This window comes from Salvelinus alpinus, chromosome 11, assembly GCF_045679555.1.
Source record: "Salvelinus alpinus chromosome 11, SLU_Salpinus.1, whole genome shotgun sequence".
Classification (NCBI taxonomy): Eukaryota; Metazoa; Chordata; class Actinopteri; order Salmoniformes; family Salmonidae; genus Salvelinus; species Salvelinus alpinus.
The window spans coordinates 21,664,646-21,691,074 of NC_092096.1; the positions used below are offsets into that span (position 1 = coordinate 21,664,646).

Genomic DNA, 26,429 nt, shown 5'->3' on the forward strand with positions numbered 1-26,429 from the left:
TGTGATTAAGGTTATTAATAGGGTTTCTAAGTGCGCGGCTATGCCACTCAAACACCATGAACAGCAGCAGTCAAACTGAACAGCATGACTCCCAGTCAAGTCCGCGCGGACTGCCCCGCCAAGAAATCTTTAGAGGCGTGGTTGTTGCCCCTTGCCTATTGGATAAATCAATTGTACGCGTCACAACATCTAGATGCTGATTGGCTCGACTGAGTGAAACACATGAGCGCCAGAAAAAAATGCTTTAGCGGGTGTTTTTGGTTGTAGCTATTCCTGTTGAGTAATGCAATTCCAACACAAGTAACTTTAGCGGGACAGGAGAAACTTTACAGCTGGATATTAGAAGAAAGCCCGCTTATTTAAGAAATGAAAGTTATGTTGATTTGAGTTAAACAACGTACCACCAGTAAGTCTGTGCAATTAGAGATACTGTACGTTGGTATTGACAACTTTATCTTCTTACGTTACGTAGGAAACGCTGAAGAAGGTGAGTAAATAATAATCACTAACGTTAGCTAGCCTAGCTACAGTAAGTTAGATGACAGCCAGCAGGTAAATAATGTAGTTAGGTATGTATGTATTAAGTAAATAGACATGTTTTATTTATTGATTAACAGTATATATACTTTTTGTCTTGCAACCTGGTAGCTTTTAGCTAGCTAAGTGTCACGTTGAATGGATCAGTATTAATACTCAATTTGCCCCAAGAAAATACTTCCCAAGATTGCATCATTTTTTTGGTAAAGTGTTTCCATTGTGTACTATAGCTACAATTTAGCTATTTATTGTGTATTCGTCTTGCCATCAGGACTTTTACAGTAGCAGTATTCAGTACTGAACGTGTCAGAATTAGATGTGATAGTAGATAGCTAGCTTGTTAGCTAGCTAGAGTCATCAGCTAACGTTAGGTGGGCTAAGGTCTTTGCGCCAAAATCTTCTGACCACTGATATCTTATGGCCCTGTAATAGATCGATCTATTTGCTGCATTTGGCTATAGCAAAGTAGTGACTGAAATATGACTGTATGAAACTAAATAATGACCTTTCTGCACAGTTCAGAGACAAATTAATATGATATGGCTAATTGTTTTTCAGATGGAAGTTGAATGTCTAGCTTTGAGAGATCTCATCAGTCCAAAGAAGAGCAAAGCAGACATGGAGGAAGTTGGAGGCAGAAATGATCAGAAGGTATGTTTTGATTCCAAGTCAAATGAACCCTTCAATTCCTTTATTATTATTTATTATGAATCCTTATTGAAGAGACACTCAGAAACCATCTTCAGAGTCAATTCCTCTTTTCGTGAATTTGTAGCACCGTTATATGACATGCCTGGAGAGTCTTGAAATAAGATTCTTTCTCACATGAACAAAATCAATCAATCAAATAGATTTATAAAGCCCTTTTTTTTTTTTTTTTTACATCAGCTGATATCTCAGTGCTGTACAGAAACCCAGCCTAAAACCCCAAACAGCAAGCAATGCAGATGTGGAAGCACGGTGGCTAGGAAAAACTCTAAGCCAGAACCTAGGAAGAAACCTAGAGAGGAACCAGGCTCTGAGGGGTGGCCAGTCCTCTTCTGGCTGTGTCGGGTGGAGATTATAACAGAACATGGCCAAGATGTCCAAATGTTCATAGATGACCAGCAGGGTCAGATGATAATAATAATCACAGTGGTTGTAGAGGGTGCAACAGGTCAGCACCTCAGGAGTAAATGTCAGTTGGCTTTTCATAGCCAATCATTCAGCGTTAGCGACAGCAGGTGCGGTAGAGAGAGAGTCCAAAACAGCAGGTCTGGGACAAGGTAGCACGTCCAGTGAACAGGTCAGGGTTCCATAGCCGCAGGCATAACAGTTGAAAGTGGAGCAGCAGCATGACCAGGTGGACTAGGGACAGCAAGGAGTCATCAGGCCAGGTAGTCCTGAGGCATGGTCCTAGGGCTCAGGACAAACCGATACAAACTATTGCAGCATAAATACTGGAGGCTGAGACAGGAGGGGTCAGGACCCACTTTACCAAAGCACAGCCCCCACACCACTAGAGGGATATCTTCAACCTACTACCCTGAGACAAGGCCGAGTATAGCCCACGAAGATCTCCCCCACGGCATGAACCCGAGGGGGGCGCCAACCCGGATAGGAAGATCACGTCAGTGACTCAAGTGACGCACCCTTCCTAGGGATGGCATGGAAGAGCACCAGTAAGCCAGTGACTCAGCCCCCGTAATAGGGTTAAAGGCAGAGAATCCCAGTGGAGAGAGAGGAACCGGCCAGGCAGAGACACCAAGGGCGGTTCATCACGCCTTTCCGTTCACCTTCACACCCCTGGGCCAGACTACACTCAATCATAGGACCTACTGAACCTATGAGTCTTCAATAAAGACTTATAGGTCGAGACTGAGTCTCTCACATGGATAGGCAGACCATTCCATAAAAATGTTGCTCTTTAGGAGAAAACCTGGCCTCCAGCTGTTTGCTTAGAAATTCTGTTTGCAGTAAGGAGGCCTGCTTCTTGTGACCGCAGTGTACGTGTAGGTATGTACGGCAGGACCACATCGGAAAGATAGGTAGGAGCAAGCCCATGTAATGCCTTGTAGGTTAGCAGTAAAACCTTGAAATCAGCCCTGGCCTTAACAGGAAGCCAGTGTAGAGAGGCTAGCACTGGTGCAATATGATTTTAAAAATTGTTTCTAGTCAAGATTCTAGCAGCCGTGTTTAGCACTAACTGAAGTTTATGTAGTGCTTTATCCGGGTAGCCGGAAAGTAGAGCATTGCAGTAGTCTTAATCTAGAAGTGACAATTGTATCCATGCTTTTTTCTGCATCATTTTTGGACAGAAAGTTTCAGATTTTTTGTAGATGGAAGAAAGCTGTCCTTGAAATATTCTTGATATGTTCGTCAAAAGAGAGATCAGGGTCCAGAGTAACACCGAGGTCCTTCACAGTTTTATTTGAGATGACTGTACAACCATCAAGATTAATTGTCAGATCCAACAGAAGATCTATTTGTTAATTGGGACCTAGAACTAGCATCTCTGTTTTGTCCAAGTTTTTAAAAGTAAAACATTTGCCACCATCCACTTCCTTATGTCTGAAACACAGGCTTCATGGGAGGGCAATTTTGGTGCTTCAAAATGTTTAATCGAAATGTACAGCTGTGTATTGTCCGCATAGCAGTGAAAGTTAACATTATGTTTCCGAATGACATCACCAAGAAGTAAAATATATAGTGAACCTTGAGGAACACCGAAATTTACAGTTGATTTGTCAGAAGACAAACCATCCACATTAGAGGTCGACCGATTATGATTTTTCAACTCCGATACCGATTATTGGAGGACCAAAAAAAGACGATTCCGATTAATCGGCCGATATATATCTATATATATATATATATGTAATAATGACAATTACAACAATACTGAATGAACAATGTAGGCCTCATTTAACACAGTAAATTCATCAGGCTTAAGCCATGTTTCAGTCAGGCCAATCACATCAAGATTATGATCAGTGACTATAACTGCCTTGGAAGTGAGGGATCTAACATTAAGTAGCCCTATTTTGAGATATCACAATCTCTTTCAATAATGACAGGAATGGAGGAGGTCTTTTTTCCAGTGAGGTTGCTAATGCGAACACCGCCATGTTTAGTTTTGCCCAACCTAGATCAAGGCACAGACACGGTCTCAATGGGGATAGCTGAGCTGACTACACTGACTGTGCTAGTGGCAGACTGGCTAACAGCCTGCTGGCAGGCCTGCACCCTATCTTATTGTGGAGCTAGTTAGAGTTAGAGCCCTGTCTATGTTAATAGATGAGATGAGAGCACCCCTCCAGCTAGGATGGAGTCCGTCACTCCTCAGCAGGTCAGGCGTGGTCCTGTTTGTTGGTTTGTTGGTGAAAGAGGGCAAATTATCTACACATTCTATCTTTTGGGAGGGACAGAAAACAGTTTTCTATGATTATTATTTTTTTAAATACCCCTTTTGTTCTCCCAAATTTCGTGGTATCCAATTGGTAGTAGTTAGTCTTGTCTCATCGCTGCAATTCCCGTACAGACACAGGAGAGGCGAAGGTCGAGTGCCATGCGTCCTCCGAAACACAACCCAACCAAGCCGCACTGCTTCTTGACACAATGCACATCCAACCCGGAAGCCAGCCGCACCAATGTGTCGGAGGAAACACCGTACACCTGGCGACCTGGTCAGTGTGCACTGCGCCCGGCCTGCCACAGGAGTCACTAGTGCGCGATGAGACAACGATATCCCTGCCGGCCAAACCCTCCCTAACCCGGACGACGCTGGGGCCAATTGTGCGCTGCCCCATGGGCCTCCCGGTCGGCTGCGACAGAGCCTGGGCTCGAACCTAGAATCTCTGGTGGCTCAGCTAGTACTGCGATGAAGTGCCTTAGACCACTGCGCCACCCGGGAGGCCAGAAAACACTTTTCAACCAGCGATTGAGTTGTGAGACTCTGCTGTAGAGCTCATCACTCCCCCTAACTGGGAGGGGCCAGAGACAATTACTTGATGCCGACACATCTTTCTAGTTGATTTACACGCTGAAGCTATGTTGCGCTTGGTGACATCTGACTGTTTCATCCTAACATCGTTGGTGCCAGCGTGGATTACAATATCCCTATACTCTCTACACTCGCCAGTTTTAGCCTTAGCCAGCACCATCTTCAGATTAGCCTTAATGTCGGTAGCCCTGCCCCCTGGTAAACAGTGTATGATCGCTGAAGTCTAATACTACGGAAAATGGAGTTGGCAATGACTAGGGTTTTCAATTTGTCAGAGCTAATGGTGGGAGGCTTCGGCGTCTCAGACCCCGTAACGGGTTGAGGAGAGACCAGAGAAGACTCAGACTCGGACTCCGACTCGTTGCTTAATGGGGAGAACCGGTTGAGCATTCCTACAGCATTTCCTTCCAGAAGCCATGAGAAAAGTGTCTGGCTGCGGGGACTGTGCGGGGGGATTTATACTAACGTTACTATCTGTACTTACTGGTGGCACAGACGCTGTTTCATCCTTTCCTACACTTAAATGACCCTTGCCTAACGATTGCGTCTGAAGCTTTGCTTGCAGCACAGCTATCCTCACCATAAGGCGATTGTTCTCCTGTATATTATGAGTACAGCAACTGCAATTAGAAGGCATAATGTTAATGTTACTACTTAGCTTCGGCTGGTGGAGGTCCTGTGGAACCATGTCCAGATAAAGTGTCCGGGGTGGAAAAAGTTGAATGAAAAAAGTCGAGCGAGGGGGGAATATATATATATATATATAATATATATTATAAATGGTAATTAAAAAGTAAAAACCATAGATAGTTATGCTTACGTTATTTATATTAAGTAGATCTGCCTACAAATGCACCACATTTCATATCACTCCACCCCACTTAATCAAAGTTCATAACATTGTGCTCCTTCACAGGAGAACAGATGTGTAGAGCGAAGAAGAACCACCCCTCACAAGATGGACACCACGGCCACCATGCTGCTGTACGGCAGTAAGCCTCCCACCCCGGAACACCTCCCTAGCACCCCTGTTAAGCCTTCTGAGTGGGGGGCACCTCCCCACGCGGACCCCTGGACCCCCACTGCCAACCTCAGGATGCTCATCAGTGCTGCCAGCCCTGACATCCGCGACAGAGAGATGAAGAAGGTGCTGTTTAGGCCCATTGAGAATGAGAGAGCAGTGGAGGATGTCGAGGTGGATGGCCCGTGCCAGGTACCCTTTGACCTCTCACCGACTGCACTCCAAATGGCACCCTGTTCCCTTTATAGTGCACCACTTAACCAGGGCCCACAGGGCTGTTATCTTGAATATACACTGACATTATCATCATACTGTTGGATTGTATTATCATCATCCAACTAATGGATTTATAGATGCTGAAATCGATTACTTTCTTGACAATGCTTTGTCTCTCTGATCAGTTTGATGTGGTGGACGAGGAGGAGGAAGAGGGGGAAAGGAAGCCCAGCAGGAAGCAGAAGAGCCTGGGCCTGCTGTGCCAGAAGTTCCTGGCCCTGTATCCGGACTATCCAACCTCTGACACCATCAGTATCTCATTGGATGAGGTGTCTACCAGCCTGGGTAAGAGCCAATGAATCCAGAGAGGCAGATTACAGCTACACCTGGGTCATGTTCATCAGGGCAAGCGGTGTAAAATGTTTTGCAAATGTTTCAACAGTCCCTCCCTGTTTCAGTTCGTTAAATAATATATGCCATTTAGCAGACGCTTTTATCCGAAGCAACTTAGTCAGGCGGGCAGACATTATACATATGGGCAGTACCGAGAATCGATCCCTTGTGCTACCCTTGTGTTACAAGCGTCATGCTCTCCCAACTCAGCTACAAATGACCCGTTGTCTTCCGTTTTATGACTAATGAACACGACCCGGCTCAGGGAGGCTGCCATAATTGGTAACCATAATGGAAGACCATAATGGAAATCGCTCATAAAACGGATATTACATTAGCTATGTGAAATATCATACACTATTGGATTTTGGAAACGGTTGCTATGGATACCTTCACGCAGAGCCCTCGTATCCCACTGTACCTTCCAGAAAAGCACCAGGTTGTAGTATAAACCAATCCATGTCTGAGACTATGAGGAAAGTTAAGATGCAGCCAGAAATGATCTACTGCGTCATTAAATCCTGTTGAGGTACCTTAGTTAGAGCTTTGTTATATAACCAGCTCACATAAAAGAACACTGAAATCATGTTGCTGACCCCAGTCTGACCTCTCCCTGGTGTCTGTCTGTCTTTAGGGGTGGAGCGGCGGCGGATCTACGACATCATAAACGTCCTGGAGTCTCTGATGATCGTAGGGCGCGTGGCTAAGAACCAGTACGTGTGGTACGGGCGGCGGCGCCTGGGGTCCACCCTGGCCGAGCTGCAGGGGATGGGCAGGCAGCAGCGCTACCACCTGCACATGAAGCAGGCCGGGGAGGGCGGTCACAGAGAGGGAGCCACCACACACACCCCAGAGGGAGGGGAAGGAGACTCCAGCTGTGGTGAGAGCAGAGTAGGGGAAATGCCCCTAGACGCTGACCTTGGGTTAGTTTTACGTTGTCCTAAAGGGACAATCTGCGATTGCTACATCAGGGGCGGCTGATGGACACAGGGTTGAATTATTATAATTTGGGATGTGTGACTGAAGCTAGAAGTTTGGTGTCAATTATGCATGTATGTCAATGGGAGATTTGGAGTGCCTTCATGCTCCCTCTGCAACTCAAGTTTGGATTTGTTTGGATGTGCAGGGTGTGTGTTTGACAAAATTATTTTGTCAGATTTTCTGTCTAAATACAGGAAATCTGATTCCTGAATGTTAGGTAAACTGTAACAAGATACTTTCTAGACCACAATGTATTCTGGTCAACCGTCTCCATGAGAGGAGTAGGGTGGAGTCGCCCCTAGACGCTGATCTTGGGTCAGTGTTGCATTTTCCACACTAATGGTTAAATAAAGGTTTAATAAAAAATTTGAATAAATTTGCCTTTAAGCCCAAGTCAGTGAAAGCATTCCTCATCGTCATGGAGACGAGGGTAGGGGGCAGCGGCCTCCCGGGTTTATCAAGGCTGATGGGATTCTTTGTGTTAATGTGTGTGATGACCAAGCGCTCCTCGTCAATGTGATGGATCATTAATACAACTGGGAGATGACAGCAGAGGAAAGGCGACAGGAGCGAAGCTTGGCGGCGGAGCTTTTGATGTGGCACATATTAACTAGTAATCTCCAAACACCCGCTGAAGTTAATTAACCAGACTGTTTGACTAATAACGACACAGGGTAGAAGTGATCCATTACCTATCAAGAGAAGCTCCCCCCAATCCTTAACTTAACCTTAACCTTAACTAGGCAATCCTTAACTTAACCTTAACTAGGCAATCCTTAACTTAACCTTAACTAGGGAAGTTAGTTAAGAACAAATTATTATTTACAATGGCGGCTACCCCGGCCAAACCCTAACCTGGACGACGCTGGGCTGTGTGTTTCAACGTGGCTAATTAGCTAACTAGGTAGCTGCATGTAGCTAGCTAACAGAATCCAAAGCTATTGTTCCCTAGAGAGGCAGTGGTTGCCATGGATCTGGCGTCCCCTCCTGCAGAACACTAGGCCTGCCACTTCCCGTCATAATGTGTCCCTTTGAGAGGAGGGCAGAGTCACTTTCTCTCACTGAATAAGGAACATGGTCGTTCGTATTATGGTCCTGTTTGACAAGACCACCTGTTTGACAGGTTACTCAGGTCTTGAATCAAATTTCCATCGTTCTCTGTAACATGGACCATAAAGTAGTATTATTATAGGAGGAGGGTGTGACTAGACCATACAAGCCACTGCAACGTCCTATTCATTAGTGCACACCGTCGCAAAACGTTTTGCAACGGAAAAGCGGAAACAAGTTCAGGTAGTTCCCTTCCTGTTTCTGTCCATTTTCTTCTGTTTGCCACTTAGTGAATAGGACCCCGTATTCCCTTTAACTTTGTCCTGCTTGTCTGTTTGCCACTTAGTGAATAGGACCCCGTATTCCCTTTAACTTTGTCCTGCTTGTCTGTTTGCCACTTAGTGAATAGGACCCCGTATTCCCTTGTCCTGCTTGTCTGTTTGCCACTTAGTGAATAGGACCCCGTATTCCCTTTAACTTTGTCCTGCTTGTCTGTTTGCCACTTAGTGAATAGGACCCCGTATTCCCTTTAACTTTGTCCTGCTTGTCTGTTTGCCACTTAGTGAATAGGACCCCGTATTCCCTTTAACTTTGTCCTGCTTGTCTGTTTGCCACTTAGTGAATAGGACTCCGTATTCCCTTTAACTTTGTCCTGCTTGTCTGTTTGCCACTTAGTGAATAGGACCCCGTATTCCCTTTAACTTTGTCCTGCTTGTCTGTTTGCCACTTAGTGAATAGGACCCCGTATTCCCTTTAACTTTGTTCTGCTTGTCTGTTTGCCACTTAGTGAATAGGACCCCGTATTCCCTTTAACTTTGTCCTGCTTGTCTGTTTGCCACTTAGTGAATAGGACCCCGTATTCCCTTTAACTTTGTCCTGCTTGTCTGTTTGCCACTTAGTGAATAGGACCCCGTATTCCCTTTAACTTTGTTCTGCTTGTCTGTTTGCCACTTAGTGAATAGGACCCCGTATTCCCTTTAACTTTGTCCTGCTTGTCTGTTTGCCACTTAGTGAATAGGACTCCGTATTCCCTTTAACTTTGTTCTGCTTGTCTGTTTGCCACTTAGTGAATAGGACCCCGTATTCCCTTTAACTTTGTCCTGCTTGTCTGTTTGCCACTTAGTGAATAGGACCCCGTATTCCCTTTAACTTTGTCCTGCTTGTCTGTTTGCCACTTAGTGAATAGGATCCCGTATTCCCTTGTCCTGCTTGTCTGTTTGCCACTTAGTGAATAGGACCCCGTATTCCCTTTAACTTTTTTCTGCTTGTCTGTTTGCCACTTAGTGAATAGGACCCCGTATTCCCTTTAACTTTGTCCTGCTTGTCTGTTTGCCACTTAGTGAATAGGACCCCGTATTCCCTTTAACTTTGTCCTGCTTGTCTGTTTGCCACTTAGTGAATAGGACCCCGTATTCCCTTGTCCTGCTTGTCTGTTTGCCACTTAGTGAATAGGACCCCGTATTCCCTTTAACTTTGTCCTGCTTGTCTGTTTGCCACTTAGTGAATAGGACCCCGTATTCCCTTTAACTTTGTTCTGCTTGTCTGTTTGCCACTTAGTGAATAGGACCCCGTATTCCCTTTAACTTTGTCCTGCTTGTCTGTTTGCCACTTAGTGAATAGGACTCCGTATTCCCTTTAACTTTGTCCTGCTTGTCTGTTTGCCACTTAGTGAATAGGACCCCGTATTCCCTTTAACTTTGTCCTGCTTGTCTGTTTGCCACTTAGTGAATAGGACCCCGTATTCCCTTTAACTTTGTTCTGCTTGTCTGTTTGCCACTTAGTGAATAGGACCCCGTATTCCCTTTAACTTTGTCCTGCTTGTCTGTTTGCCACTTAGTGAATAGGACCCCGTATTCCCTTTAACTTTGTTCTGCTTGTCTGTTTGCCACTTAGTGAATAGGACCCCGTATTCCCTTTAACTTTGTCCTGCTTGTCTGTTTGCCACTTAGTGAATAGGACCCCGTATTCCCTTTAACTTTGTCCTGCTTGTCTGTTTGCCACTTAGTGAATAGGACCCCGTATTCCCTTGTCCTGCTTGTCTGTTTGCCACTTAGTGAATAGGACCCCGTATTCCCTTTAACTTTGTCCTGCTTGTCTGTTTGCCACTTAGTGAATAGGACCCCGTATTCCCTTTAACTTTGTTCTGCTTGTCTGTTTGCCACTTAGTGAATAGGACCCCGTATTCCCTTTAACTTTGTCCTGCTTGTCTGTTTGCCACTTAGTGAATAGGACTCCGTATTCCCTTTAACTTTGTCCTGCTTGTCTGTTTGCCACTTAGTGAATAGGACCCCGTATTCCCTTTAACTTTGTCCTGCTTGTCTGTTTGCCACTTAGTGAATAGGACCCCGTATTCCCTTTAACTTTGTTCTGCTTGTCTGTTTGCCACTTAGTGAATAGGACCCCGTATTCCCTTTAACTTTGTTCTGCTTGTCTGTTGCAGCGGCCGCCAGCACCAGGAAAGACAAGTCCCTACGCATCATGAGTCAGAAGTTTGTCATGCTCTTCCTGGTGTCCAGGACCCAGACGGTCACTCTGGACGTGGCCGCCAAAATCCTCATCGAGGAAAGCCAGGACCCCGCCAGCCACAGCAAGTACAAAAGTAAGCATCCTATTACCTACATAGTGCACGACTTTTGACCAGAGCTCATAGGGATCTTGAGGGTTTTGCCGTGCAGTCAAAAAGCCTCTGACACAACATCAAGTCCAGGTACTCCCTGCCTGTTTCAGTCAGTTTCTCCCCTTTGGGGCCTAATGATCACAGCCCAGCCACCAAATAGCTGCAGGTTGAAGTTTCCCCTAGTACAGGTCTAGGATCAACTTCTCCTCTAATAATCCTAACCTTAAACATTGGTGGGGAAGATGCAAAACTGACCCAAGATCAGCGTCTAGGGGCAACGTCACTGTACACCTCAGATACCCCCAGACATCCCTCCCAATGTCCTTTTTACTGGGTTAGGGTTAAAAATGATACATCTGATTAGAATCTGTTTTCAGCTAAGGTGCGGCGGCTGTATGACATCGCCAACGTCCTGACGAGTCTGGGATTGATCAAGAAGGTCCACGTCCGGGAGGAGAGGGGGAGGAAGCCTGCGTTCAAATGGATCGGCCCGGCAGACTTCCACAGCAGCCATGGTAAGATTGAATTGAAATTATTTGGGTAGTGAATAATACAGCCAGATGTGGATCCCAGAGGATAGCACTTAAAAGCATTCATTAAAACACTTTTCACACAGTGGTCCTCGGTGGTAAAACAAATAACATCACTCCCATATTGGTTCGGAAGGGCATCAGCTCAGTACTTCATAGGGAGACCATCTACAGTGGGGAGAACAAGTATTTGAGACACTGCCGATTTTGCAGGTGTTCCTACTTACAAAGCATGTAGAGGTCTGTCATTTTTAACATAGGTACACTTCAACTGTGAGAGACGGAATCTAAAACAAAAATCCAGAAAATCACATTGTATGATTTTTAAGTAATTCATTTGCATTTTATTGCATGACATAAGTATTTGATACATCAGAAAAGCAGAACTTAATATTTGGTACAGAAACCTTTGTTTGCAATTACAGAGATCATACGTTTCCTGTAGTTCTTGACCAGGTTTGCACACACTGCAGCAGGGATTTTGGCCCACTCCTCCATACAGACCTTCTCCAGATCCTTCAGGTTTCGGGGCTGTTGCTGGGCAATACGGACTTTCAGCTCCCTCCAAAGATTTTCTATTGGGTTCAGGTCTGGAGACTGGCTAGGCCACTCTAGGACCTTGAGATGCTTCTTACGGAGCCACTCCTTAGTTGCCCTGGCTGTGTGTTTCGGGTCGTTGTCATGCTGGAAGACCCAGCCACGACCCATCTTCAATGCTCTTACTGAGGGAAGGAGGTTGTTGGCCAAGATCTCGCGATACATGGCCCCATCCATCCTCCCCTCAATACGGTGCAGTCGTCCTGTCCCCTTTGCAGAAAAGCATCCCCAAAGAATGATGTTTCCACCTCCATGCTTCACGGTTGGGATGGTGTTCTTGGGGTTGTACTCATCCTTCTTCTTCCTCCAAACACGGCGAGTGGAGTTTAGACCAAAAAGCTACATTTTTGTCTCATCAGACCACTTGACCTTCTCCCATTCCTCCTCTGGATCATCCAGATGGTCATTGGCAAACTTCAGACGGGCCTGGACATGCGCTGGCTTGAGCAGGGGGACCTTGCGTGCGCTGCAGGATTTTAATCCATGACGGCGTAATGTGTTACTAATGGTTTTCTTTGAGACTGTGGTCCCAGCTCTCTTCAGGTCATTGACCAGGTCCTGCCGTGTAGTTCTGGGCTGATCCCTCACCTTCCTCATGATCATTGATGCCCCACGAGGTGAGATCTTGCATGGAGCCCCAGACCGAGGGTGATTGACCGTCATCTTGAACTTCTTCCATTTTCTAACAATTGCGCCAACAGTTGTTGCCTTCTCACCAAGCTGCTTGCCTATTGTCCTGTAGCCCATCCCAGCCTTGTGCAGGTCTACAATTTTATCCCTGATGTCCTTACACAGCTCTCTGGTCTTGGCCATTGTGGAGAGGTTGGAGTCTGTTTGATTGAGTGTGTGGACAGGTGTCTTTTATACAGGTACGAGTTCAAACAGGTGCAGTTAATACAGGTAATGAGTGGAGAACAGGAGGGCTTCTTAAAGAAAAACTAACAGGTCTGTGAGAGCCGGAATTCTTACTGGTTGGTAGGTGATCAAATACTTATGTCATGCAATAAAATGCAAATTAATTACTTAAAAATCATACAATGTGATTTTCTGGATTTTTGTTTTAGATTCCGTCTCTCACAGTTGAAGTGTACCTATGATACAAATTACAGACCTCTACATGCTTTGTAAGTAGGAAAACCTGCAAAATCGGCAGTGTATCAAATACTTGTTCTCCCCACTGTATCTATATACATTTATAATGGAACTGTCTTCACTTCTACTAAAACTAATCATAAACCTGTCTACTGACCAAGACTAACACGCTCCGGGATGAATTTCCCATAGGCACAGATCTAGGATCAGCTTCTTCTCCTATCCTAGCCTTAACTATTAGTGTGGAAAATGTTAAACTGACCCAAGATCAGTGTCTAGGGGCAACTTCACCCTACTCCTACTGACACACAGAACTCACTGACCACTCTGTTTTTCAACAGAGGACTCGGAGGCTGTGGCGGCCATCACTCTTCCGGGTGGCAGGAAACAGAAGCTGGCACGCCATGCCTCCTTCAGTGTGGTGCCCACCTCCGTGGCCAGCCAACGCCGTGTCAACTCGGCGCCCAGCAGCCCACGCAGAGAAGTCACGGGTAAGGAGTCAGGACAGACAGCTCACATCACAACTGGTTCCCAATGACTCAGTGGGTTAGAGCACATAGCTGTCAACTGTCAACCAACTACTAATCTGTTGATATGCTAGGGTTACAGGTAGGGGTAAGACTTAGGACAAGGTTAGGGCAAGCAGCTAGTTAGTTGAACATCTACCGACCATCTATTTGGGACCATTCAAATAAAGTAATACCTGTAAATGGGATTAACTCACGTCTCCCTCGGTTCTGTCCAGGTCTGCTTCCCCAGTCAGTGGACTATTCCAGAAGGTGTGTGAGCAGCAGCGCGGTGTGCCGGCTGCAGTTTGGAACCACTGTTACAGGGTAAGTAGAACACACACGGAAGGAGGCTCCCTCACACACACACACCAAACATCCCAGGCTCCTGTTCCTAATCACGCCATCACTTTTCATACGCCATGCAGTGGTATTAACCTTAGATTTACTGCAAACAATCTACAACTTCTGTGTTGCATTTCATGATCTATTACACTGCCTGTTGCCAAGGACTAGCTTGTTGGTTGAATGTAATGACACATCAGGTCCACTGGTATACAACAGGGCTGCCATGTCAATAAAATATATGGATGTGTCCCAAATGGCACCCTATATAGTGCACTACTATATAGTTGCAACTCAGGAACAGGAAACTGGGCCCTTAGAGGAAGTGATGCGTGCAAATGACCAGCTCCAGAGGCTCCGGCTTGGAGTTTTTAATAGGCCCGGCTGAAACTCTCTGCAAACTGTTATTGGTCCACGTCTCACAGTTCATTTCATTTATAAAAGGTGGTTTTCGTAATGGTTCGCTTTGAGTTTTTACTCTTACCCTGGTGTTTGTTTAGGCTGGGTTTGACATGTTTTACATGAGTTGGCTGCAGTGTCTCCTGGTCCTCTCGGTTTCTGACCATTTCTACTAGGGATGTGGTGGCTAGTTCGCCGGTGGCCAAGCCACAGCCGTCTCAAGGCTGTTGCTGCTCTAAGTGTTTTTGGAGTGGGGATGGAGGAGTCGAGTAAAGGTCGCTGGTTCCAAACTGCTGAGAGGGAGTGTTTTTTTGTTGTCGCATTTTTTACAATTGAAATCTGGTCTGGCTAATGAACCGTCACCACAGTGTTCTGTTTTTCTGGCAAAAATAACATTTAAGGATTTTACTACTATATGTTTCTACATTCTAATGTCTCATCTTTTTTTATCAACAGTATAATGCAGGGGTGTGAAACTCAGTTCCTAGAGGACCATGTCTGATTAAGACCTAGAGAGTTCCTAACTAATTAATATCATTCATTGGAGTGAAAACCCGCAGACACTCGGCCCTCCAGGAAATGAATTTGACAGCCCTGCTACAGAGTATTTGCTTGGAGAGAATGACAGAAACATATGTCTAAGTTGGTTCCTCTGTCTTTGCAGTGTCTCCCACCCCAGCGGCGGACTTCAGAGCCCCACCCACAGTGACGGCAACTCCCTGCTCTGCTCCTCGGGCCTAGCCCCCCTGGCCGTGCCCGTCCACCCAGAGGGTTCATACGTGGGACCCCTGTCCCCACAACCCCCATTTCCCCTCCATCCCCACCACATGGCGTATCTACCCAGCCTGTCCCAGGCCTCGGTGGTCATGCTGTACGGAGGTCCGGCGGCGCAGGATGGGCTTGACTGCTTGACCACGGAAGTTCAAAGGTCACCGGGGTCAGGGTCCAGAGAGAGCATCCTGGGGAAGAGGAAGAATGATGAAGGAGTGGAGGAGAAGAGGGAGTCGCCTGAGACGGAGCTATCTGATAGGGTGAGTTTGTGGAGAAAAGTGAAATCCACAGATGTACTGTGGATCTCTGATTGACCATAAGCCTGACACGCTTCAGGTAGTCGTTGTCCATATTTCCACACTGTACCTAGGATCAACTCTGACCTTAGATCACTGTAGATCATCCTCCTCCTGCTAGACCACAGTAATGTATGATCCATATTTAAAGGGGAAGTTCAGTGTTTTACTACTTAACGATAGAGGGTTCCTCACACTGAAAGTTGTGAAAAACTAAACTTCCCCTTTTAAATTAGAAGCGTGGTGATTTGACAACCGACAAGACGGGTCAGGGAGAGCGACACTTCATACTGTAACGTCTCGGGCCTAGATTCAATCAGATCAAGCGTTAACCGGTGATAGCTGACACCCTCATAGCTGAAGTGTCGGAGGTGGAACTGCATTGGCGCTGTCAAATCGGTCTTGATCATTGTCACGAAGCCACAAGGTCCCACTCATGTGGAAGTTCAAAAGGAGAAAGTGTAGGCTACATAGAAATAATGAGGAGTTCTATCAGCGTTCAATCTTGTAAACGAGGCTGCATGCGATTCTCATAATGCGACTCTGTGCAGCCAATGGCAATGTCCGCTTTAGGTATAATGACGTGAGCTGCTTGTGGATTTGACAGCTCTAACGCAGTTCCACCTCTTACACAGCCAAAACAATCTCTATGCCAATGTCACATAAAGCAGATCTGATTGAATAGAACCCTCAGTCTTAATAACACACTGGTTGGTTTCCAAGGTGACCAGTACACCCTTTATGCATTGTCAATAATGAGCTTCCCAATGATGCCCTTTTGTTATTTATAAGAGTGACTCACACACTGATAGGACTGCTGAGAAGTCACACACACAACTGTCTGTCTGGACACTCCAGTTAGACACACTCTAAAGATCACAGTACATAACTTTGTCCTCTGTTGGTTTAATTCAACATGTGTACTGGAAGTATCTGTGTTGCTTCCTATTTGGCACCCTATTTGCTATATAGTGCACTACTTTAGACCAGGGTCTATAGGGTAGTGCACTATGTAGGGAATAGGGTGCCACTTGGGACTCAGTCCTGATCTCGTGGGGGGGTCAGACCAGTGAGTTACCAAATGGTTTGTTTACGTACGGGAATGTTTTCTCCAAAGAGGGAGTTTCATTTTCCTCCACGGATGTGTCCCAAATGACACCCTGTTCCCTATGGGCCCTGGCCAAAAGTAGTGCACTATATAGGGAATAGGGTGCCATTTGAGAGGCAGACCATGATTTTGTGAGGTTTATTACATGTGAAGGTGAAAGACATAACTCAGAAGAATGTGCTGTTTATGTTCAGCGATCTCTTCATAATGAAAAGAGGTTTCCTCAAGTTTCTTAGCAACATTATACTGATTGATTAGAGAATCGAGAGCTTCTGATGATGATATGAAGACATTGAAGTAGTAGAGGACAGCATGATGATATGAAGACATTGAAGTAGTAGAGGACATTATGAAGACATTGAAGTAGTAGAGGACATTATGAAGACATTGAAGTAGTAGAGGACAGCATGATGATATGAAGACATTGAAGTAGTAGAGGACAGCATGATGATATGAAGACATTGAAGTAGTAGAGGACATTATGAAGACATTGAAGTAGTAGAGGACATTATGAAGACATTGAAGTAGTAGAGGACATTATGATGATATGAAGACATTGAAGTAGTAGAGGACATTATGAGGACATTGAAGTAGTAGAGGACAGTATGAAGACATTGAAGTAGTAGAGGACAGTATGAAGACATTGAAGTAGTAGAGGACAGTATGAAGACATTGAAGTAGTAGAGGACAGTATGAAGACATTGAAGTAGTAGAGGACAGTATGAAGACATTGAAGTAGTAGAGGACAGTATGAAGACATTGAAGTAGTAGAGGACATTATGAAGACATTGAAGTAGTAGAGGACATTATGAAGACATTGAAGTAGTAGAGGACATTATGAAGACATTGAAGTAGTAGAGGACATTATGAAGACATTGAAGTAGTAGAGGACATTATGAAGACATTGAAGTAGTAGAGGACATTATGAAGACATTGAAGTAGTAGAGGACATTATGAAGACATTGAAGTAGTAGAGGACATTATGAAGACATTGAAGTAGTAGAGGACATTATGAAGACATTGAAGTAGTAGAGGACATTATGAAGACATTGAAGTAGTAGAGGACATTATGAAGACATTGAAGTAGTAGAGGACATTATGAAGACATTGAAGTAGTAGAGGACATTATGAAGACATTGAAGTAGTAGAGGACATTATGAAGACATTGAAGTAGTAGAGGACAGCATGATGATATGAAGACATTGAAGTAGTAGAGGACATTATGAAGACATTGAAGTAGTAGAGGACATTATGAAGACATTGAAGTAGTAGAGGACATTATGAAGACATTGAAGTAGTAGAGGACATTATGATGATATGAAGACATTGAAGTAGTAGAGGACATTATGATGACATTGAAGTAGTAGAGGACATTATGATGATATGAAGACATTGAAGTAGTAGAGGACATTATGAAGACATTGAAGTAGTAGAGGACATTATGATGATATGAAGACATTGAAGTAGTAGAGGACATTATGATGATATGAAGACATTGAAGTAGTAGAGGACATTATGATGATATGAAGACATTGAAGTAGTAGAGGACATTATGATGACATTGAAGTAGTAGAGGACATTATGATGATATGAAGACATTGAAGTAGTAGAGGACATTATGAAGACATTGAAGTAGTAGAGGACATTATGATGATATGAAGACATTGAAGTAGTAGAGGACATTATGATGACATTGAAGTAGTAGAGGACAGCATGATGATATGAAGACATTGAAGTAGTAGAGGACATTATGAGGAAATTGAAGTAGTAGAGGACAGCATGATGATATGAAGACATTGAAGTAGTAGAGGACAGCATGATGATATGAAGTAGTAGAGGACATTATGAGGACATTGAAGTAGTAGAGGACAGCATGATGATATGAAGACATTGAAGTAGTAGAGGACATTATGAAGACATTGAAGTAGTAGAGGACATTATGATGACATTGAAGTAGTAGAGGACATTATGATGATATTGAAGTAGTAGAGGACATTATGAATACATTGAAGTAGTAGAGGACATTATGATGATATGAAGACATTGAAGTAGTAGAGGACATTATGAAGACATTGAAGTAGTAGAGGACAGCATGATGATATGAAGACATTGAAGTAGTAGAGGACATTATGAAGACATTGAAGTAGTAGAGGACATTATGATGACATTGAAGTAGTAGAGGACATTATGATGATATTGAAGTAGTAGAGGACATTATGAATACATTGAAGTAGTAGAGGACATTATGATGATATGAAGACATTGAAGTAGTAGAGGACATTATGAGGACATTGAAGTAGTAGAGGACATTATGAAGACATTGAAGTAGTAGAGGACAGCATGATGATATGAAGTAGTAGAGGACATTATGAAGACATTGAAGTAGTAGAGGACAGTATGAAGACATTGAAGTAGTAGAGGACATTATGATGACATTGAAGTAGTAGAGGACATTATGATGATATTGAAGTAGTAGAGGACATTATGAATACATTGAAGTAGTAGAGGACATTATGATGATATGAAGACATTGAAGTAGTAGAGGACATTATGAGGACATTGAAGTAGTAGAGGACATTATGAAGACATTGAAGTAGTAGAGGACAGCATGATGATATGAAGACATTGAAGTAGTAGAGGACAGCATGATGATATGAAGACATTGAAGTAGTAGAGGACATTATGAAGACATTGAAGTAGTAGAGGACAGCATGATGATATGAAGACATTGAAGTAGTAGAGGACATTATGAAGACATTGAAGTAGTAGAGGACAGCATGATGATATGAAGACATTGAAGTAGTAGAGGACATTATGAAGACATTGAAGTAGTAGAGGACATTATGAAGACATTGAAGTAGTAGAGGACAGCATGATGATATGAAGACATTGAAGTAGTAGAGGACATTATGATGACATTGAAGTAGTAGAGGACAGCATGATGATATGAAGACATTGAAGTAGTAGAGGACAGTATGAAGACATTGAAGTAGTAGAGGACAGCATGATGATATGAAGACATTGAAGTAGTAGAGGACATTATGAAGACATTGAAGTAGTAGAGGACAGTATGAAGACATTGAAGTAGTAGAGGACAGCATGATGATATGAAGACATTGAAGTAGTAGACGACATTATGAAGACATTGATGTAGTAGAGGACATTATGAAGACATTGAAGTAGTAGAGGACATTATGATGATATGAAGACCTTGAAGTAGTAGAGGACATTATGAAGACCTTGAAGTAGTAGAGGACATTATGAAGACCTTGAAGTAGTAGAGGACATTATGAAGACCTTGAAGTAGTAGAGGACATTATGAAGACATTGAAGTAGTAGATGACAACATTATTTGACATTATTTCAGTATATTTAATTCAGAAAATGCAGAAAATCTTGTTAATGATTCCCGAAAGCGAAGCATTAAATTAAAATATGAATCACTGCATGCTCACTGACTAGTATAAAAGTATTCCAAGTTGTAATTGAACACAATGTCATTATCATTTTGGTGAGGCATGTGATATTTGTAATTGTACCAAACCCCAGACTATTAATCTCAGCCTCTCACTTCCATTCAAATTGAGGAGCTAGAGAAGTCATGGTGTGTGTGCTCAAATCCACACAGTATTTCTTACCTACCAGTAGTCTAGTACATTCACCTGAAGCAGTCACAAAATCCTCTGCAGAGTAAGCATAGCAGTTCACATTACGTTTGCTTGAAAAATTAGCAAAACAGAGCTATCATTTTTGTAGATGAGCCATGCAATTTCATGGCTCATTATTTGAGAGGGAAATGTGATCAAAGCTCATCGTAAATTAATTATGGGATGCACCAGGGAGCGCTGCAGCATTGGGCTGTGGGAGGGTCACATTAAAAACTGAAGAACAGGAGCTGATCGTGGACTACAGGAAAAGGCAGGCCGAACAGGCCCCCATTAACTGAAGTGTAGTGGGTCGAGAGTTTCAAGTGCCTTGGTGTCCACATCACCAACAAACTATCACGGTCCAAACATACCAAGACAGTCGTGAAGTGGGCACGACAACACCTTTTCCCCCTCAGGAGACTGAAAAGGTTTGGCATGGGTCCCCAGATCCTCAAAGTTCTACAGCTGCACCATCGAGAGCATCCTGACCGGTTGCATCACTGCCTAGTATGGCAACTGCTCGGCATCTAACCGTAAGGCGCTACAGAGGGTAGTGTGTACGGCCCAGTACATCACGGGGGCCAAGCTTCCTGCCATCCAGGACCTATATACTAGGCGGTGTCAGAGGAAAGCCTAAAAAATTGTCAGACTCCAGTCACCCTATAGACTGTGTTCTCTGCTACCACACGGCAAGCGGAACCGGAGCGCCAAGTCTTGGACCAAAAGGCTCCTTAACAGCTACTACAACCTAGCCATAAGAATGCTGAACAATTAATCAAATGGCCACCGGACTATTTACATTGACCCCCTCCTCCCTTTTGTACGCTGCTGCTACTCGCTGTTTATCTATGCATAGTCACTTCACCCCTACCTACATGTACAAATGACCTCTAACCTGTACCCCTGGACATTGACTCGGTACAGGTATATAGCCTCGTTATTGTTATTTTGTTACTTTTTGTTATTTTTTACTTTAGTTTATTTGGTAAATATTTTCTTAACTCTTCTTGAACTGCACTGTTGGTTAAGGGCTTGTAAGTCAGGATTTCACGGTAAGGTCTACACTTGTTATATTCGGGGGCATGTGACAAATAAAGTTTGATTTGATCTTCCTTTTCACACGCATCAGGCTCCGGGAGGGAAGTTTCCCTACACTCTTAGAATGCAAAGGTGCCATCTAGAACCTTATAGGGATCTTCGGGCTATACCCGTACAGCGGGTTCTACCTGGAACCAAAAGGGTTCTCCTATGGGGACAGCTGAAGAACCCTTTTGGGACCCTTTTTTCTAAGAGTGTAGGTACATTTCTAGGATCAGCTTCCCCTCCCTCAATCCTAACCTTAGTTATTAGTGGGGGAAATACAACACTGACCCAAGATCAGCGTCTAGGAGCAACTTCACCCTCCTCCTCTCATGTCTCTTGTTTTTCTTTTCCTAGAGGAGGAGTGTGGAGGGAAACAGCTGTCAGATGACCACCAGCCCAAGGACCAGCTCCCTGGGGCACCCAGGGGGGCTCGTCAGGGAAGAGGCCCCATTGAGAGTCCTCAGCGACGGGGAGGTGGGCAGACAGAGCCCCCACAACAACCTGGTCCAGCCTTCACACTACCTCTATGTGCCTAACTCTGCAGGTATGCTATGTTAAAAACAACTCGTGCCAGTCAGTCAGTGTTGGAGTGTTGCTCAGTTAAAGTCTCTTATCCACACTAGCATCATTTTTTTAGTATGCGTGTCTGAAACCTGACCTTAGACTCTGTGCCAGGATGGATATTGGACTGTACAGGACGTGCTGATAGACTTGTTGTAGGGTCTTCTTAGGAGCAGTGTCCTTAACGTAGTGACCTCAGTCCCATGTCTTTCAAGGATAAAAGCATTGTGAGTGATGATCACACCTATTTTTCTAGATGTTGTTGTGATTGTTGGCGGCACCTCGTCTCCTGTTGGTTGAAGCGATGTCTACTCCCCCTCAGGGTTCCGTTGGGCGCTGGTCTAAAGTAGTGCACTAAATAGGGAATAGGGTGCCATTTTTCACAGATGACTCGTCCTCACTCACCCCTTTCCCCTCCAGGTCTCAACAGTCTCAACTTCCTCCTCTCTGCTGGTCAGACGACAGGCGGCCTGACTCTACCTGCTGGCACCCTGCCCTATGTCCTCGTGTCCTCCTCCACCCTCTCCCCCTACCCACTCATGACCAACAGGGGCGATGCCAATCTCAATTTCAACATGTCTGCCATGATGTCCCCCGCCTGCTTCGTGGTGGGATCCGCCGGGCCCTACGCAGTGGCCGGAGCCCCGGAGTTCAATGGGGTGGCAGTGGCGCCGGCCCTCTCCAGTCCAGAGCAGCACAGGCTGTTCGGGTCGGCACCCATACCTCCACATTCTCCCTTGGAGTCCAGGCCGCCTCTGATCTTCATCCAGACAGAGACACAGGTGAGACAGGCAGGAAGACAGGCAGGCAGGAAGACAGGAAGGAAGATAGACAGGAAGGAAGATAGACAGGCAGGAAGACAGACAGGAAGATAGAAGATAGATAGACAGACAGGCAGGAAGATAGATAGATAGATAGACAGACAGGCAGGAAGATAGATAGATAGACAGACAGACAGGCAGGAAGATAGACAGACAGGAAGATAGATAAACAGACAGACTGACAGTGCCTTAACCACTTCACATGGATCAGATTATATTTGGAAAGCAGTTAAATCCAGTCACATGATGTATGACCTTTTGTGTAGCAGACAAACACTGGAAATGCCACCGTCAAACTGCGTGTATCGTGTTTAACTACTCCACAGCAGTTCAGCTTTCGTCTGCTTTAAAAAGATTATCCCCGGAAAGGAAAATATAGCTTTATTCACCTCAGCAGAGTTCATGATTCTTTTGGTCATTAAAAGACAAACTCCCCAATTATAGCTCTGATGACGTCACTCTGTGCCTCGAAGACACTTCTCAGACTCCGGTTGCATCCCAAATTGGACTCTATTCCCTATAGCTATAACTCACTACTTTTGACCAGAGCCCATAGGACGTTTGTCTAAAGTAGTGCATTATGTAGGGAATAGGGTACCATTTTGGACACAGACTCCCTCGTTAGACTTTCAGCGCCAAATGAAGGGACATTATTAATGATTGGACAAGCCAACGTGTACATCCGTAACAAATGAATCAGCCATGTACACGGTCTCCCATTCCTGCGATGCACTCCCTCTCCTAACATTGATGGAATTAAGACTGTATACAAGTGGTCCGTTTCCAAATTTTGTTCTCTTGCTCTGCTTAGAAATGCATAGCTATGTTCAAGCTGAAATGTTTCCTTCACTGGAAAACATTGTGTTTCTTAGAATTGAATTGAGTGGTATTTTATAAGGCTGGTATTTGGAAGAGGGGGTGAGGGGTAGATGGAATACTGTCACAGTGATACTCTACTGCCAGAGTTGATTATTCATCTGGAGTGAGATGCTCGGCAGATGCAGTGTTCCTTAAACTGTGTGGTTTCAGGGCCTCACTCTCTTGTCTCTCCTCCACAGACACCACAGACTCCCAAGGAGGCGGCAGCTGGCGGTGGCTCCAAGGCCTTCTTCCAGACGCCAGGGACCCTGGGAACGGCCACCACAACCCCCGTGGCCCGCCGACGAGGCTCCGCCCAGAGGAGGCTGGACATCGGCCAACCACTGACCAATTAGAAGTCTGGGGACCTTTTAGAGTGGGCGTGGCTGTTAGTTATAACCTGAAAGGCTGCCTAGTGGCCCGAGAGGAATGGACAAATGTCTCTCTCCGGCTCAACGTGCTCTGACTGCGCTGGCTCTGGCTTTACTCCCCACTGACTCTCAGGGTTTCTTCTGTAGGACCTGTTGGTTTCATACCACTGGTGCTTCGCCTTATTACTAGTGAATGAATGCTAGTCTATACGATTCCTCCTTTAAGTGCCTCATCATGTAGGGCGAAGTTGCCCCTAGACTCTGATTTTGGGCCAGTTTGCATTTTCCCCACTAATGGTTAAGGTTAGGATTGGGGGAAGGGAAGCTGATCCTAGGGGAAACTTCACCCTCGAGTTCCTCATGATTGGACTGTGGGACACCGATAACTATCAGAGGACTCCGGGAAGCAGTGTTGTCTTCTTTTGTTTTAGTGCCCTCCTGTGGTGGGAGTTAGGTACCTCATATTTATTTTTCTAGTGTATCTTCCATAAAAAGATTGAGCTACCTTGGTAATCGCTCCACCCATTACTTTATTATATCTCAACGTTATTTATATATTAACTAATATATCTGTTGACTATTGGGACTGTTGAGTAGCAATTCTGATGATGTTACTCTACTTTTAGCACTAAGTATTTAAGAATATACGTCTGATTTTTGAGAGTTTCGCTGGCTCCGTAGGGATTGGGTAAAAACGGTATCCGTAGGAAAAGGGAAAACAGTTGATCATAGGTGAATGATATCTGTGGGAGCGGAAAGGTTTCCCATGAAGACACATTTCAGAAACTGGTGTTGGTAATAAGTCATGATGTGGAAGAGAAATCGATACGCTTCTCGGTTGCACTTCTAGCGTGTTACTGACCTGGCTCCAAGAGAGGTTTAAAAACCACTGCTTTTCACTGTGCAAATTAGGTCTTAACTTAACTCAAAAACTATATTTTGCTATGTGTTTCATTAGTCCATTGTTGATATAGTCCAAAAATGTTTTGGGTGGAGTTTTCCTAAGCAGTCACAGCAACACATTGGTGAGCGTAAGGCCTACAAAATGGCTGCCAAGGTTTTTGGTACAAAGACTGGCATCTTGGCCACTCCAAAGGGTTATGTATTTTTACAACACTAATGTGGTTTACAGGTTTCCAATTGTTGGGCTTTAAGAATGACCCCAAATACCAGCATCGCTCTCTGTCAATGTGTATGTGCTTACGCCACCGCATGCAAGGTGAAACTAAATGTGAAATGATTTGATGATGTTACAAGATACTTGAATTACTTAGTTATCCAGCGGTATACACTGGAGACTAGAGAGAAATATCAAAGTACTGTATTTAATGCATTAAATGACGTGCATTAGAGTTTGGCCTCTGGAATATTTTGGGGGGAGTAATTGAGGAAAAGTTACATTACACCAAAGGGTGCTGATCATCTACTTGAATTGTAGAACACAGGAGGTTGGTGGCACCTTAATTGGGGAGGACGGGCTCATGGTAATGACTGGAGCGGTATCAAATACAGCACACATGGCTTACATGTGTTTGATGCCATTCCATTTGCTCCGTTCAGGCCGTTATTATGAGCCGTCCCCCGTCAGCGGCCTCCACTGCTGTAGATGTGTTGTTCATGTACAGAAATCTTTCTTTTTTTTAACCAGTCATTATTTTTGTATATTGTATTCATGTTTTTAATTATTACTTCAAAACCTTGAAATGTTTAATTTTAATGCTGCTTCTTATCATAAAATAATAATTGCACTGCTAGTTTCTGTAGTTATCTGTCCGCTGCTTTGTAGGAAACCTTTTCTAACATTACAACACACAGTTATTTTCACAGTGCTTACTACTAGCTGTGTGTATGTTATGGGACAAACAGTTTCTTTCTCTAGACATCCACAACCTTTGTAATAAAAAAGTGAAAATGTCCAGCTACGTTTCGTGTTGTTTTCATAGAAATGCAAGTGATATGAGCAACTTGTTGTATTTCTCACAAATAGATTTATCACAGGTAAATCTAGTGTTGTATATCTAGCTCTGAGCAATGACACTTCGTTTTGTCAAATTACAACATATTTCGCCACAGGAAGTTGTACTACACAATGTAGTGAATAAGGCACTGGCACTTGGCTGCCATTGAAGGAACTGACCAATAGATGGCAGTAGATCACTCATAAAGAAACAGCATGCCACCATATATAAAGGCCCTGAATGAATACTTGCATCCTTCCTTCTTCCTCTGAAGTATTCACTAGTCTGACATGGACATGCCTGGATTGGTCATCTATCAGATCACGTTAATTATTCTAACAGTATGCAAACAGGGCCAACGACCTCTCTAAATCCAATCAAAGCTGTCCTAATAAGAGGTCAGAGGTCAGGCAAACACATCCTGTCAGTGTGACTGCAGACCAATCTGGTATTTTATTACAGGTGTAATAAACCTGGTGGGTTGCTGCCCATAGGATCGGTTCGGGCTTAGGCCTTGTATGTATTTACGACATCATAAACATCTGTAGATGAATCAACGGCATAGGCTGGTAGTGGCCAGGCATTAAAAAATAAATATTTAACAGCCAATGACGTCCAGTTAAGTATAACGTACGGGTATTCTCCCCCTGAAGGTACACAAACCATACACAAATACACAATTCTTCAAC

General features: G+C 44.3%; 1 protein-coding gene across 2 annotated transcripts; it reads left to right on the plus strand.

Moving 5' to 3' along the window:
* Positions 1-217: 217 nt before the first annotated feature.
* e2f7 (E2F transcription factor 7) lies at positions 218-25,700 on the plus strand. Of its 2 annotated transcripts, none has more exons than XM_071332060.1 (13): positions 218-487; positions 1,096-1,188; positions 5,436-5,732; positions 5,942-6,101; positions 6,784-7,029; positions 10,621-10,779; positions 11,175-11,312; positions 13,358-13,507; positions 13,762-13,849; positions 14,931-15,297; positions 21,526-21,715; positions 22,153-22,514; positions 23,612-25,700. In XM_071332060.1, the coding sequence occupies exons 2-13, from the start codon at positions 1,096-1,098 to the stop codon at positions 23,765-23,767; spliced, it is 2,406 nt and encodes an 801-aa protein (XP_071188161.1). In that variant the 5' UTR covers positions 218-487; the 3' UTR covers positions 23,768-25,700. The 2 variants fall into 2 exon arrangements, with proteins under 2 accessions (XP_071188161.1, XP_071188162.1); XM_071332061.1 differs by having other exon boundaries at positions 218-406.
* The last annotated feature ends 729 nt before the right edge of the window (positions 25,701-26,429 follow it).

Coding starts and splice junctions, on each gene's coding strand:
- e2f7 (XM_071332060.1), top strand. CDS start 1,096: ATGGAAGTTGAATGTCTAGCTTTGAGAGATCTCATCAGTCCAAAGAAG. Junction 7,030..10,620: donor GGAAGGAGACTCCAGCTGTG/GTGAGAGCAGAG, acceptor TGTCTGTTGCAG/CGGCCGCCAGCACCAGGAAA. Junction 10,780..11,174: donor CAGCCACAGCAAGTACAAAA/GTAAGCATCCTA, acceptor ATCTGTTTTCAG/CTAAGGTGCGGCGGCTGTAT.